Raw genomic sequence first — 16,905 nt, forward strand, 5'->3', positions numbered from 1 at the left:
CTTGTCTCCTTTGTCATAGATTAATTGACCATAGGTGTGTGGGTTTATTTCTGGGCTCTCTATTTTGTTCCATTGATCTATGTGTCTGTTTTTGTGCCAGTACCATGCTGTTTTGAATACTGTAGCTTTGTAGTATAGTCTAAAGCCAGGGAGCATGATATCTCCAGTTTTGTTTTTGTTTCTTTTTTCAACACTGCTTTGGCAACTTGGGGTCTTTTGTGATACTATATGAATTTTAGGATTAATTGTTTTAGTTCTGTGAAAAAGGTCATGGGTATTTTGATATGGATTGCATTAAATCTGTAGTTTGCTTTGGGTAGTATGGCCCTTTTAACAACCTTAATTCTTCCAATACAAGAGCACAGGATATACTTCCAAGTTTATGTGTCATCTTCAATTTCCTTCATCAATTTTTTATAGTTTTCAAAGTATAGGTCTTTCACCTCCTTGGTTGAGTATATTCCTAGGTATTTTATTCCTTTTGATGTGATTTTTAAATGGGACTTTTTTTTTTTTACTTTCACTTTCCAATAGTTCATTACTAGTGTATGGAAAAGCATAAGATTTCTGTATATTAACCTTATATCCTGCAACTTTACTAAATTCATTTATTAGTTCTAATAGTTTTTTGGTGGAGACTTCAGAGTTTTCTATATAAACTATCATGTCATCTGCAAGTAATGACAGTTTTACTTCTTCCCTTTCAACTTGGATGCATTTTATTTCCTTTTCTTGCCTGACTGCTGTGGCTAGGACTTCCACTACTACGATAAATAGAAGTGTGACAGCGGGCGTCCTTGTCTAGTTACTGAATTTAGAGGAAAGGCTTTTAGCTATTCACAGTTGAGTATGAAGTTAGCTGTGGGTTTGTCATAAATGGTCTTTATTATGTTGAGAAATGTTCCCTCTATACCAACTATGATGACAGTTTTTATCACGAATGGATGTTAAATTTTGTTAGATGCTTTTTGTGTCTATTGAGATGATCATGTGACTTTTATCCTTTTGTTAATGTGGTGTATCACATTAATTTGCAAATATTGAAACATCTTTGCATCCCTGGACTATATCCCACTTGATGATAGTGTATGATCTTTTTAATGTATTGTTGTTGGATTTGGTTAGTTAATATTTTGTTGAGGATTTTTGCATCTATTTTCATCAAAGATATTGGCCTGCAATTTTCTTTTCTGTAGTATCTTTGCTGTTTTTGGTATCAAGCTAATGGTGCCTTGTAGAATGAATTTCGGAGTGTTCTGTCCTTTTCAATATTATGGACTAGTTTGAAGAGGAAAGATATTAGCTCTTCTTTGTATGTTTGGCAGAATTCCTCTGTGAAGCTATCCAGTCCTGGACTTTTGTTTGCTGGGCGTTCTTTTAAATCACAAATTCAGTTAAACTACCAGTGATCAGTCTGTTCAAATTGTGTTTATTCTTGATTCAGTCTTGGCAGGTTGTATGTTTCTAGAAATTTATCCATTTCTTCTAGATTGTCCAATTTGTTGGCATATAACTGTTCATAGTATTATTATTATTATTTTTTGGTATCTCTGTGGTATCAGTTGTTATTTCTCCTCTTTCATTTCTTATTTTGTTAATTTGGGTTCTCTTTTTTTCTTGGGTGACCCTAGCTAAAAGTTTATCAATTTTGTTTGTCTTCTCAAAAACCAGCTCTTGGTTTCATCGATCTTTTCCATTATTTTTGGTGGTCTCTATTTCATTTATTTCCTCTCTGATCTTTATGATTTCCTTCCTCCTGCTGACTTTGGGCTTTGTTCTTCCTTTTCTAATTCCTTTAGGTGGTCCACGATTAGGTTGTTTGAGATTTTTTTTCTTGAGGAAGGCCTGTATTGTGATAAACTTCCCTCTTAGAATTGCTTTTGCATCCAACAGATTTTGGGAAGTTGTGTTTCCGTTTCCATTTGTCTTGAGGTATTTTCTGATTTCCTCTTAGATTTCTTAATTGAACCATTGTTTTTTTTAGCAGCATGTTGTTTTAGTCTCCCCATTTGTTCTTTTCCCATTTTTCTTCCTGTAACTGATTTCTAGTGTCATACTGTTGTGGCTGGAAAAAATGCTTGATAGAATTTCTATTCTCTTAAATTTGTTGAGACTCGTTTTGTGGCCTAGCATGTGATCGATCCTAGAGAACATTACACACGCACTTGAAAAGAATGTGTATTTTGCTGTTTCGTGATGGAATGTCCTGTAGATATCTGGTAAGTCTAACTGGTCCATTCTGTCATTTAAGACCACTGTTACCTTATTTTTTTCCTATCTGGGTGATTTGTCCATTGATGTCAGTAAGGTGTTAAATTCCCCTACTATTATTATATTCTTGTCAATTTCTCCCTTTATGTCTGTTAGTTATTTGCTTTATATATTTAGGTGCCCTTGTGTTGGATGTATGTATGTTAATGAGTGTAAAACTTCTTATAGTGATCCCTTTATCATTATATAATGCCTTTCTTTGTCTTTTGTTATACACTCTGTTAAATTCTATTTTGTCTAATATGAGTATTGCTACCCCCACTTTCTTGTCATTGTATGAAATATCTTTTCCATCCCCTCACTTTCATTCTGTGTGTATCTTTAGCTCTGAAGTGAGTCTCTTATAGGTAGCATATAGATGGGTCTTGTTTTTTAGGCCAATCAACCACTCTATGTCTTTTGATAGGAACATTTAGTGTATTGGCATTAAACTGATTATTGATAGGTATGTACTTATTGCCATTTTATTACTTGTTTTCTGGCTGTTTTTGTAGCTTTGTTCTTTTCTTCTTTTGTTTCTTCCCTTGTGGTTTGATGAACTTTCTTTAGTAGTAAGCTTGTGTTCCTTTCTTTTTAATTTTTGTCTATTTTAAGTTTTTTTATTTATGGTTACCACAGTGTTCATATGTATTGACCTATAATATAAATACTTATTTTGAACTTACAGTCATTTAAGTTCAAACACATTCTAAAAGATCTACATTTTTAATTCCCCTCCCATTTGTGTTTTGACGTCATATTTTACATCTGCATGATTCTCCCTTAACTGTTTATTGCAGTTACAGTTGCTTTCACAATTGATTCTCTGTCTTTACTATATATTTGCCTTTCCTAGTGGGATCTTCCCTTTCCTGTAGATCCTTACTTCTTTCCACTTAGAGAAGAGCCTTTAACATTTCTTTTAGGGTAGGCTTAGTACTGATAAACTATTTTTTGCTTCTCTGGGAAGTTCTTTATCTCGCTTTCTATTCTTTTTCTTTTCTTTTTAAAATTTTTTAATACAGCAGGTTCTTATTGCTTTCTATTCTAAATAATCGTTTTGCTGGGTATCCTAGTTTGTAGGTTTTCCCTTTCAGCATTTTGAATATATCATGCCACTCCCTTCTGGCCTGCAAAATTTCTGCAGAGAAATCAGCTGATGGCCTTACAGGAATTCCCTTGTATATGACTCTTTGTTTTTCTCTTGCTGTCTTTAAATTCTCTCTTTAAATTTGCCATTTCTATTATGATATGTCTTGATATGGGTCTGTTTGGGTTCATCTTTTTGGGACCCTCTGTGCTTCCTGTACCTGGATATAAGTTTTTTCTCTTTCAGGTCTGGGAAGTTTCCAGCCATAATTTTCTCAAATACATTTTTGATCCTCTTCTCTCTTCTCCCTCTGGGACCCCTACAAGGGGTTTAGCCCTATTTGTGGACTCTCTGTTATATTTCATTGATAATCTTGACACTAATACCACACTGTTTTCATTACTATAACTTTAAAATAAATTTTGAAACTCTCCAACACTATCCTTTTAAAAAGTTGTTATTCTAGGACCTTTGGATTTCCACACAGATTTTAGAATACATTTTTCAATTTCTACAGAAAAACCTGCTAGAATTTTTATCAGGATTGCACTGACTCTATAGATCAATTTTGGGAAAATTGATGTGTTAAAGATTTTGAGTTTTTCCACCAATAAACACAGTATATATCTCTACTCATTTAGGTCTTCTTTACTTTCTCTTAATAATTTATAGTTTTCAATATACAGGTTTGCCATATATTTGTCAGCTTTATATTTCATATAAATATATGTTCATATATTAAATACTTCATATTTCTGATGCTATTATAAATGGTACTATTTTTAATTTCTAGTTGATTGTAGCTAGTACATATGAATTGATTTTTATATGTTAATCTTATATCTTGCAACCTTGTTAAACTCACTTACTGGTTCTAGTAGCTTCTCTGTAGATTCCACAGAATAAAGTAATAGATGATCAATGTCATCTGTGAACAAAGACAGTTTTACATCTTATTTTCCAATTTGGATGCCTATCATTGCTTTTTCTTGCTTTCCTGCACTGGTAAAAACCTTTAGAGAATGCTGAATAGAGATGGTGAGAGTAACCTTATCTTGTTCTTTTTTCAGTTTTTATTGGAAAAACATTTTTCTTTCACTATTAAGTATGATGTTAGCTGTAGGTTTCTTTTTTAGTGTATTACTGTGATGAAAAGAATAAGTGGGGTTTTTTTATGGTATATGTAATTTTATTTTTAACCATTTTTAAACTGAAGTATAGTTAATTTACAATGTTGTGTTAGTTTCAGGTGTACAGCAAAGTGATTCATTTATATATATATTCTTCAGATTCTTTTCCATTATAGATTATTGCAAGATACTGAGTAGAGTTCCTTGTGCTATACAGTAGGTCTTCGTTGTTTATTTTCTATATAGTAATGTGTATATGTTAATCCCAAACTCCTAACTTATCTCGCCACCAAACCCGTCCCCCACTATCCCGTTTGGTAACCATACATTTGTATTCTGTGAGTCTGTTTCTGTTGTGTAAATAAGTTCACTTGTATCATTATTTTTAAAGACTCTACATATAAGTGATACCCTATGCTATTTATCTTTCTCTGTCTGACTTCATTTAATATGATAATCTCTAGGTCTAACCATTTTGCCACAAATGGCATTACTTCATTCTTTGTTATGGCTGAGTAATATTCCATTGTGTATATATACCACATCTTCTTTATCCATTCATCTGTTGATGGACAGTTAGGTTGCTTCCATGTCTTGGCTATTGTAAATAGTGCTGCTATGAACACTGGGGTGCATGTATCTTTTCAAATTGGAGTTTTCTCCAGATATATGCCCAGGAGTGGGATTGCAGGATCATATGGTAACTCTATTTTTAGTTTTTTAAGGAACCTCTATACTGTTCTCCATAGTGGCTGCACCAATTTACATTCCCATCAACAGTGTAAGTGGGTTCCTTTTTCTCCGCACCCTCTCCAATATTTATTATTTGTAGACTTTTTAATGATGGTCATTCTGACTGTTGTGACGTGATGCCTCACTGTAGTTTTGATTTGCATTTCTCTAATACTTAGTGATACTGATCATCTTTTCATGTGCCTGTTGGCCATTCATATGTCTTCTTTGAAGAAACGTCTATTTAGGTCTCTTGCCCATTTTTTGACTGAGTTGTTTTTTTGATAATAAGCTGTATGAGCTGTTTGTATATTTTGGAGATTAATCCCTATTGGTAGCATTGTTTGCAAATATTTTCTCCCAGTCTGTAGGTTGTGTCTTTTTGTTTTGTTGATGGTCTCCTTTGCTGTGCAGAAGCTTTTAAGTTTAATTAGGTCCCATTTGTTTATTTTTGTTTTTATTTCCATTACTCTAGGAGATGGATCAAAAAACAAATATTGTTGCGATTTATGTCAGAGTGTTCTGCCTGTGTTTTCCTCTAGGTGTTTTATAGTATCTGGTCTTATATTTAGGTCTTTAATCCATTTTCAGTAGATTTTTGTATAGGTGTTATAGATTATTTTTTTTAACATTAAACCAATCTTATACTCCTAGAATAAATCAAACTTAGCCATGATGTATTATCCCTTTTGAAATACTGTTCGGTTCAATATGCTAGAATTTTGTAGACAACTTTTCTATGTTTATGATGGATATGGTCTATAAGTTGTTGTTTTTGTTCTGTAATGTCTCTGGTTTTGGTATTGGGGTAATGGCCTCATAGAATAAGTTGGGAAGTGAAGCCATTTGAGCCTGGAATTTTCTTTGTGGGAAAGTTTTTAACTGCCAATTCAAATTTCTTTAATACATTTAGGGCTACTGAGGTTATGTATTTCTTCATGAGTGAGCTTTGGCAGTATGTGTCTTCCAAGGAGTTTGACCATTTCACTTAAGTTGTGGAATTTATTGGCATAAAATTTTTTGTAATATTTTCCTTTCTTTTAATATTGGTAAAATATACATGATGTCACACCTTTCTCTTTATTTCCTAATCAGTATGGCTAGTGATTTATAAATTTTATTGATCTTCTCAAAGAGGTAGTGTTTGCTTTCATCAGTTTTTCCCTACTATTTTCTAAAGGTTTTCTATTTCATTGATTTCTGCTGTAATCTTTATTATTTTCTTTCTTGTATTTTAGATTTAATGTGGGTTTGGTTTTTTTCCTAGTTGGAAAGTTGATGTCATTACTTTGAGAGCTTTCTTATTTTTCTAATAAAGGTGTTTACTATTGTAAAATTTCCTCTAAGTACTATTTTAGTGTTTTTAGTGGCATCCTATGCATATCTTATGTTTTTGATATCATATGTTTTTATTTATCTTCATTTGAAAATATGGTCTAGGGCTTCCCTGGTGGCGCAGTGGTTGAGAGTCCACCTGCCAATGCAGGGGACACGGGTTCGTGCCCCAGTCCGGGAAGATCCCACACGCCACGGAGCGCCTAGGCCCGTGAGCCATGGCTGTTGAGCCTGCACGTCCAGAGCCTGTGCTCCGCAACGGGAGAGGCCACAACAGTGAGAGGCCCGCGTACTGCAAAAAAAAAAAAGAAAGAAGAAAAGAAAATATGGTCTAACTTTCCTTGTGAGTTCTTCTTTGACCAATGTTCTAACTGTTCCATCAATTATTGAGAGAGGGGTAATGAAATCTTCAACTATAATTTTATAAATGTCTATTTGTAATTGCTACCTTATCAATTTTTGGTTTACGTATTTTGAAGCTCTGTTATTAGATGCATATATATTGAGGATTGTTTTGTACTCTTGATGAATTGAACTTTTTATCATTATGAAATGGCCATCTTTACTGCTGGTAATATTGCTCTGACATCTACTTTGTCTGACTGTAATAGTGCCACAGTGTCTTTCTTTTACACATCCTATTTTGTGTGTTTATAATTGAAGTGCATTTCTTATAGGCAACATATATTTGAGTCTTGCTTTTTTTAATCCAATCTGACAATTTCCACCTTTTAATTGGGGGTATTTAGGCCATATCTATTTAATGTGATTATTGGTAAACTTAAGTTTAAATGTATGATCTTGCTATTTATTTTCTATGTTTCCCATCTGTTCATTGTTTCCTTCCCTTTTCTGCCATCTTTTGGATTAAAGAAATTTCTTTGTAATTCTATTTTATCTCCTTTGCTGGCTTATTAGCTGTAACTCTTTATTTTACTGGTTGCTTTAGAATTTATAGTCTACATCTTTAACCTATCATAGTCTACCTTCAAATAGTATTTTACCACTTTATATATATTATAAAAACCTATTACTATACATATAGTATATTTCCCTTTCTCCCCTCTTGTGCTATTGTTATCATACATTTTATTTTTATATAGATTATAAACTCTACATTACAACTGACTCTTGAACAACACGAGTTTGAACTGCACAGGTCCAATTATACATGGATTTTTCCAAGAAATATACAGTTAGTCCTCTGTATCTGTGGACATGGAACACAGGGATATGAAGAGCCAACTCTAAGGACCTGAGCATCCACAGACTTTGATATCTGTGGTGGTGGTGGGCTGTCCTGGAACAATTCCCCTGGGTGCTAAGGGTCAGCTCTACTATTAGTTAGCTTTTATCAAGTTCAGAAAAATTCTGACCATTATTTCTTTCATTCCTTTCTTGGGGGGACTCCAATTATGCTTATATTTGGCCATTTGAAATTAACTTGCTGATGCTTTTCCATTAAAAAAAATATCTCAGTTTAATTTTGGGTAGTTTCCATTGCCATGTCCTCAGTTTAACTTTTCTTCTTCAATATCTAATGTACCGTTAATCCCATTTAGTACATGTTTCATATCATAGATCATAGTATCCGTCTCCAGAAGTTAGATTTGGGTTTTTAAAATTATCTTCCATGTCTCTACTTTACTTTTTGTTCATACGGAATACAGTCATAATGTCCCTATCTTAATGTCCTTGTTTCCGAATTTTAACATCTGTGTCAGTTCACAGTTGGTCTCTGCTGGATGACTGACCTCCTCATTGTGGGTCCTATTTTCTTGCTTCTTTACTTGGCTGATTACTTTTTTATTGGATGCTAGGCATGGTGAACTTTACTTTGCTGCGTCCTGGATGACTTGGTATTGCTATAAATATTCTAACTTTGCTCTAGGATGTAGTTAAATTATCTGGAGACAATTTGATCTTTTTGGTTTTTGTTTCAGGATTTGCTAGGTGGGACTACAGCAGCCTTCGGTCTAAGGCTAATTATTCTCCACTACTGATGCAAGGCTTTTCTGTGTACTCTACCCAGGCTACTGTGATTCTTGAGGTTTCCAGTGTGGCTGGTGGGAACGGGTGCTACTTCCAGCCTGTGTGAGTGTGCTGGGCACTATAACCTCTAGATCTTTGAGGTGGTACTTCCTCCAGTCTCATGTAGTTTTCTCACAGACGTGTACTGATAAGTACTCAGCTGAGTACTCACGGAGGATTCTTTGCAGACCCCTGGAGTTTTCTCTCTGTGTAGCTCTCATATCTTTGGTACTTTGTCCATGAGCCTTAGCTGTCTTGGTCTCTCAGGACTCTCACCTCTGCCTCTACAACTCACTACCAGCTGGACTCTGCTTGGGAATCCCCTGTTTGTGCCACACGTTGGAAACTCTCTGAAGGCTGTATGTGCAACCATATGGCTCATCTCATTTGTTTTCCATCTCTTGGGGATCACTGTCCTTCATTACCTGATGTCCAGTTCTTGTATATTATTTTGAATATTTTGTCCACTTTTTAGTTGCTGCAGGCAGGGGGAAAGAGCATCAGTCTGGTCCCTGTCACCCCATCTCGACTGGAAGTATAAGTTTCTTCCCTTTGTTTTAAAATTAGTTATAGGGTTCTGGAACTAGCAAAGTCTGATTCTACTACTGAACTCATGTATAGTAGTTCTTTTGCCTATCTAATGGCTTTACAGTTGAAAATTTATAGCCCTATATATAAATAAGCTTAATATTTTAATATTTGAGCCTTAGGTTTAGATCAAATGGTCATCATGTCTTACCAGTCCTTGAAGGACATCTCTAATGTGTGTCTTGAGGAAGGAAGGGGAGAGAATCCATGTACAAATCCACCTGCACTTTAAAACTATAGCTTCTAATGGCCCAGGAATTCTCTGCAGTGGTAAGCTAAGAACAGCTGTTTTACCGTACAGCAAGTATCTGTCTACCTTTAGGAGATAATAGTAACGCTTTTAGCATTTTCTTATTCGTCAGTGTTAGTCACATAGATTCAATATAGACAGTCAAGCTTATAAGAATCAAAGAATAAATTCATATGAAAGTTGACTCTTCATGCAGGAACTTTTCAATAATAACAGCAAACATTTCTTTAGCACTCACAATATAACAGGTGCTTTGTTAGGTGCTTTAAATACTTTTTCTCAAGTAAACACAACAACAATCTTATAAGGTATAGTCCATTACAAACCCCACTGCACAGACGAGAAAACTGAGGCTCAGAGAGTCAAATCAAGGTTGAAAATAAGATTTCATTCTTTTATTCAAGAAGTATTTAATGAGTACTTAGTATGCCAGGCACTCTTCTAGGTACTGGGAATATAGCAGTGGAGGAAAAAAATCTCTGAGCCTGAGTTTATACTCTACCACAATCTCTTTATAGCAATAAAAATTTGTAAAAAAATTTTTGTGTCTGGTGCCATATCAAAAGTATAATGGCAAATGTTATAAACTTCTGTCATTGAGGGGAAAAAAAATCTAATTTTAAAAGCAGAGGAAACATTCTTTGTAAAGTTGTTTAATCTACTAAGTACAAATAGCTGGGATTTAATAAAGTTTTGGCTGTCTCCAAAGCCCTTGCTCTTTCCACTATTCCATAATAGCTCTACATCAGAGTACGTTTCAGAAAGAGATGCATTAAAAAATAAAATAAGGAATCTTTGCAACTTACTGAAGTTTCTTGATTGAAATGATAGATGATAAACAGGGAACAAAACAAAATGAAGACAAATATGGTATTGGTCAAATTAATATTAGTTAACTAAATGCTCAAATTTTCACAAAATATACTTTTAGTTTTGAATAGAAATAGTCTCTTATCAACTTGTACACAGAAATATATTTGCTATTTCAGGAGTGTAAAGACAGTGCTTTCCTTTGTATATATACATGTAAAATATTCATCTCAAAACAAACAGAACTATGCATACCTCTACAGCAGGTACGATGTCTATGCCAACAGTTAGAAATTCTTCAAACTTCAGAAATGGGTTAAAGCAGCTGCCAACATCAAGTAATCTGATCTTTCCTGAGGTTTGTAGCAACCTAAAAATAGATTATTTTCATTATGCTTTTTATAAGATGAAATAAAATATAAGAAAAATTCAAACATTTGAGAATAAAAAAAATAGTATAGATTATTGGCTCTCTTTTTGGTCTCATGATCCCTTTACATGTTTAAAAATTACTGAGGGCCTAAAAGAGCTCTTTTGTTTATGCAGGTTCTATCAATAATACCATATTTGAAATTAAAACTCAATGGTTTAAAAACATCAATTCATTTATAAAACAATAACACTATAGTATATGCTAATGTAAATTATACTTTCTAATGAAAGTCTAGATTAGAAAGATAGTAAAAATGAGTTACTGTTTTACATTTTTTCAAGTCTCTCTAATGTTGGGCTTAATAGAAGACAGATGGATTCGCACGTCTGCTTTGCATTCAAGCTGTTGCAACATCACATGCCATGAAGTTTCTAGAAAACTCAACCCTACACTCAAAAGAGGATGAGAGTAGAAAAGGCAAACGATATTTTAGTATTATGATGAAAATAATTTCCTCCCCACAGAGACCCTAGAAGGGTCTCAGATCCCCAGACCACACTTTGAAAACTGTCTTTGTAGATGAAAGAATCCATTCACAAATTAATTCTCAGTAGTCAATATAATGATGTCTTTGGACTTTAATTTGTCTCAATGATTTAAAAGGACCAAAGAGCAAAGCAATGAAAGGATAGTATTTCTTAAGTTATGAAAAATTTTATTTTGTTCAGGTGTGTTCCTTGCGTCCAAAAGTAGTAGGAAAAAAGAAGGTAAACAAAACCGGACATGACCATTAAAGTTAGTCAAATGCAACTATTGATAATACGGATCTACATAGCAGCAAATAAGGATGAAGGAAAACAGTGGATTTTTGTTGGTCTGAAGCCTATAGTCCTAGTGTTCAGCCAAGTAAAGCAATAATAAAAACCAACTTAAAACATATGCCATTTTATTGATATTAAGACAATTTTGCTGAAAAAAATTATGAGTAGACACTGGAAACATAAAGGAAAGAAATATAGTGAAATAACTGGGTAAAAACAGAATCTTGGTTCTTTAAAGCCTATAGGGCAGAGAAAATCTGCCCAGCTTCTGTTCCTTTTACCTCAGCTAGCATATTGCCATAGTGTCCATTAGAGAGGTGTTAAACTACAGACTGTAGTTAAGCTCCTGGAAAAGGCACTGTAAGTCAAAATAAAATAATATAATCTAAAGTTGATTTCTTTTTTCAGAAAAGGAACACAATAAATAGGGGTTACATTTTTTACCAAGAGCCTGATGTCCTAACATTTTATAGAAATGACCATAATCACCATTTGATTATAAATAAACTGTATACAGGACCTGTTTAATACAGTACATGGCATTTTATAGTACCATAAAAACAATATGAACCAATTAAAAGATTTTTGTCAACCAAATTTTATTTAAGAACTCATCCAAAGAAGGGGTTATGAGAGTATAAGGAAATAAAAGGAATAGCTAGAAACTCCCTCAGCAACAAGAGCTGATCCTAGGGCTCAAAAGGTAATTTTCTGTACTGCAGCCAAATCAGGAAGTAGATTATTATGTAGTTTGGGTGATGTGTATAACAAATAATCATCTGTAAAGTTGAATTAAGTTTAGTGATACTTGAAATATCACAATACACTAGCTCTAAGGAAGAAGGAGGCCAGCGAACTACTGTGGTATAGGTTCCAAGTTGCTAAACAGAGCAAAAGATCCAGTAGATAGGTACCTTGAAATGCCTGGCATATAGCTGACATTTACTGCTAAATTAACAAATTTGAATACTTAAATCATAACCAGTTTGAATAAATGAATCTATAACAACATGTAATACTAAGTACACTACTAGATTGCCATTCTAATCCTTATGTGGGGCTATGGTTAAGAACAAGAGTTCTGGAATAAGAGAGACTAAAATCAAAACCTGATTCTGCCCTTTACCTGTGTGATATGGGGACAACAATGGTACCCACACTTAAGAGTCATTTCTAGGATTAAATGAGATTATGCGTTTATAATTCTTGCCCTAGTATCTGGTACATGGTAAATGCTCAAAAAGTGGTAGATATCATTGTTAGCTATTAATATCATGTTATATATAAAATCTTTTGTGGTTTGTCCCCTAATGATCTTCCTGAACATGGTAGAAGCAGAATTTTACTATCTTCCTGAACATAGTAAAAGCAGAATACTGGTAGACTCTAGTAAATTGGGTAACAAAAAATTTCTGATAGTCTTTAAAAAAGTGCTTCTTAGAAATTAACCTTTCTACCTGGATGGAGTATTCCAAATCATTCAACTTAATTCAACTTTGAAATATAATTACCAATAACTTAATATCATGGATTAACTTAATAACATTAACTCTCAGTAATACACTTAATCCATTTCAAATTCTTTGGTTGAGCTCTGTAATTTTTTTTTGCATCAACATATATTTAGTTTAAAGACTAATCACAAAGTGAACAGAATATCCAAGTAATTATCACCCAGGTCAAGAAATAACACATTGCCTGCACCGTAGAAACAGGATCCTCCCTGACGACATCCGCTACCCCTTTCTGTAATGGTAGCCACTATCCTGATTTTAGTGATAATCGTTCCCTTGATTTCCTTTTATAGTCTTGCTACCTATGACTGTCTTCTGAATAACATAGTTTAGTTTTACACTACACATTTGCTTTTGTGACTTTCTTCTTTCATTTAATATTAAGTTTGTGTCATTTGTGTTTCTGTAGTTAATTCATGTACATGGCTGTGTGATAGTACCTTTATACAACACATCCCATTGTGATTTTGATTAGAGTGGCACTGAATCTAAAGATCATTTGGGAGAATTAACGTCTTTACAATATGGACTCTTTTAATCCATGGACATGGCATAGTTCTCCATCTATTTAGTTCCTCATTGTCTCTCAATAGCTTTAACAATTTCTCTTAAAAGGTCCCATGTATATTTTGTTGGATTTGTATTTCTTGTTAACTCATATTTTTTGGTGCTGTTATTGCTTTTCCCCTATGGATAAACCTTGTTATTTTTTAAAATTTGATTTTTCATTGTTGGTTACAGAAATGCAATTCAGTTTTGTACAATGATTTGTATCCAGCAACATTACTAAATTCCTGTTATCTCAACTGCTTATCTGTATATTATTTGGGGTATTCTAGTCTAGGTACGTAGTTACATAATCTGTGAAAAATAATATTATTTCTTCTTTTCTTATCTATCCATCCACCCACCCACCCATCTATTTTTTGCCTCGCTGCTTTGCCCAGGACTTCTAATACAATATTAAACAGGACTAATACAAGCAGGTACTATTTTGTTTCCAGTCTCAGAGGGAACATTAAGTATAATGTTCACCATTAATGTATAACTCACCATTAAATATAATGACTGTTGCAGGTTTTATATAGAATCCTTGATAAAGCTGATGAAGCTTTTATATTTTGCTAGCTCCTTTTAAAAAAAAATTTCACACAAATCTATGTTAGATTTTATCAAATGTACTCAGCTACTGAGATATGACTTTTCTTTGATCTGTTTATGTGATACAGTATACTCATTAATTCTGTAGTGTTAAATCAATCTTGCCTTATTGGGAAGAATCTAATTTGGTTTTGATAAATTACTGTCTTCATAACTTAAAGGATTTGTTTTATATATGTATATACAGTTGGTTCTATTTGTGATGGGTCTGGTCTATAAAGTCACCACGATCACTAAACCATGCTCCTAAGGGAAATACAAGACTAGGCCTCTGGTTACAATACTTTCAACACCAGAGCAACACATAACCTGGATTTATGTGTATTTCTGTTTAAAGGTAACTTATTTAATATGTATTATGATGCATCAACACTGAACTCACAGCCAACACCATTATAACTCATGCCTAAGGGAAGCATATCTAATATACTATTTTCTCTGTAAGGCATAATACAGCATTCCTGTGCTTAGACAGGCTCGATGGAACTTTAACATTATGCTTAGGGGCCATTTTTAAAGCAAAATAGGGCTTCCCTGGTGGCGCAGTGGTTAAGAATCCACCTGCCAATGCAGGGGACACGGGTTCAAGCCCTGGTCCGGGAAGATCCCACATGCCGCGGAGCAACTAAGCCCATGTGCCACAACTACTGAGCCTGCGCTCTAGAGCCCACGAGCCACAAGTACTGAAGCCCGCCCGCCTAAAGGCCGTGCTCTGCAACAAGAGAAGCCACTGCAATGAGAAGCCTGTGCATCGCAACTAAGTAGCCCCCGCATCACGACAAAGTAGTCCCCGCTTGCCGAAACTAGAGGAAGCCCGCGCGCAGCAATGAAGACCCAATGCAGCAAAAAATAAAATTTAAAAAATAAACGTAAAATCAATAAAGCACAAAAAATGTGATATTAAATAGACTGAAAATGGGACATTTTTATACTTGAGAGCTGAAACAATAAGGCAGAGCTTGCATTGTTCAACTTCAGCTGGGAAGGTGTGTGTCAGATGACAAATTTTTCACCACCCTCAGCATGTCCACAAATGAGTCTGAAAATGCCATGAGTACTCACCTTGGAGTTGAATTTTAGTGAGTAGGTGAATTTGCAGATATGGAATTTCTGAATAATTAGGATAAACTGTGTGTGTGTGTGTGTGTATGGATTTTTGCATCTATGTTCATAAGTGAGATCAGACTATAATTTTCTGTGCTAGTACTGTCCATGATGGGTTTTAATATCAAGGTTATGCTAGACTCTTAAGATGAGTGTGGGATAACTCCTTTCATTCTATTTTTAAAGAGTATGTGTAAGAACAGAATTCATTTTTCCTTAAATGTTTACTAGAACTCGCTGGTAAAGCCATTTAGGCCTGGAGTTTTATTTCTGAGATCTTTAACCACTGATTTAATTTCTTTAATATTATTACAAAATTCCAACTTTTATCTCCGACTTTTTCTATCTTCCTGCTCTTTACTATTTTCTTTTCATTTTTTTTTGGAGGCGAAAGGGCCTTATTTGCTGAGGTATCTTTAATTTCTTGAGATAGATTCTTAGTTCACTAGTTTCAGCTTTTCTTTATAATATATGCATTTAAGCTATACATTTTCCTTTAAGTGATGCTTTAGCTATATCCACAAGTTTTAATAAAAAGCACATTTGTAACTTTTGACAAAAAATTTCTTCACAAAAAGTATCATTATTATTTAGTTGAAAATATTTTCTAATTTTTATTATAAATTTTCATCTAATGGATTTTTTTTTTTGGAAGGTTATTTACTAATTTCTAAACCTTTGGGTATTTCCTTATTGCAATTTGGTACCAATTTTTAGCTTAATAGCATTGTCTACATAATTCAACCCTTTGAATCTTACTAACATTTGACTTATAAATTTTTATAAATTAAATAATACCTTAAATATTTAATATAATTTTTTAAATTCACAGTTTTTTAAAAAACATTTTTATAAATGTTACCTGTATGCTTGAAAGAATATTACTTTGTAGCTTTTGGGTACACTATTCTATATATGGCTATTAGATTGTTAATTATGTTGTTCAAATCCTCTACAGTCTTACTCACTGTGAATGCTTGCTCTCTGTTATTGAGGTGTGTTAAAAATCTTCCAACTTTTTTTTAAAGAAGCAGATAAAGATCGCCATAAATTGATTTGAAATAATAGTTATTGAAATTAAATAATTATGAACACAGTATTCTGATTATAATCATATCAATGGGTGAAATTTTAAGGACAAAAAACTGCAAAGAAATCCTGAATTTTACTTAGTATGTTGTTGTGGTACTACTGCAGCCATTTAAAAACTATTTTGTATGTATTGAAGGGCTGAGCAAATAGGGAAATAAACTAAAGTTGCTGGGAGATACAAATTCAGAATGAGGGAAAGGAGAGAAAGAATCCTTCGGAGATAGACTAGAATTAGAGGTTTCATATGAAAGGGTGTAGATGCAATAACACCCCAGTAGCAGTGAGGATACCTAATGCCAGAATTTGGTCCCTTGCTAAAAGGAATCTGAACTTTTTACAGGAAGGCTTATTTCAGGGTTGAAGCAGAGAAAGTACAAGGTGAGCTTCAACTATCTTGTTGTACAAGAAAGTAAGGTAACGCTCAAAAACTAATAGGAATATACCAAAAGGTCAAAGGAGCTAGCTTACAGGAGGTTCCACTGGCCTAATTTGAGATGATTTTAGCATCATAATAATGATAGGAATGAATTATAACACACTGAATTTTTAAAAAAATCTATCAGTCTACAGAACTTTAAAAAAGAGGGGGAAAAGGGAAAGTTTTTCTTTATAGAAGAATACCAA

At 33.8% G+C, this 16,905-nt stretch overlaps 1 protein-coding gene across 1 annotated transcript in view; it reads right to left on the bottom strand.

Moving 5' to 3' along the window:
- Positions 1–16,905, bottom strand: part of SAMTOR (S-adenosylmethionine sensor upstream of mTORC1) — an 89,615-nt gene that overhangs the window by 8,405 nt on the left and 64,305 nt on the right. Inside the window, exon 4 of the mRNA XM_060020755.1 lies at positions 10,472–10,586. Coding sequence (XP_059876738.1) covers positions 10,472–10,586 — 115 coding nt within the window. The remainder of the gene's footprint in view (positions 1–10,471; positions 10,587–16,905) is intronic.

Source organism: Delphinus delphis, chromosome 9 (genome assembly GCF_949987515.2).
Source record: "Delphinus delphis chromosome 9, mDelDel1.2, whole genome shotgun sequence".
In the NCBI taxonomy this organism is placed as follows: Eukaryota; Metazoa; Chordata; class Mammalia; order Artiodactyla; family Delphinidae; genus Delphinus; species Delphinus delphis.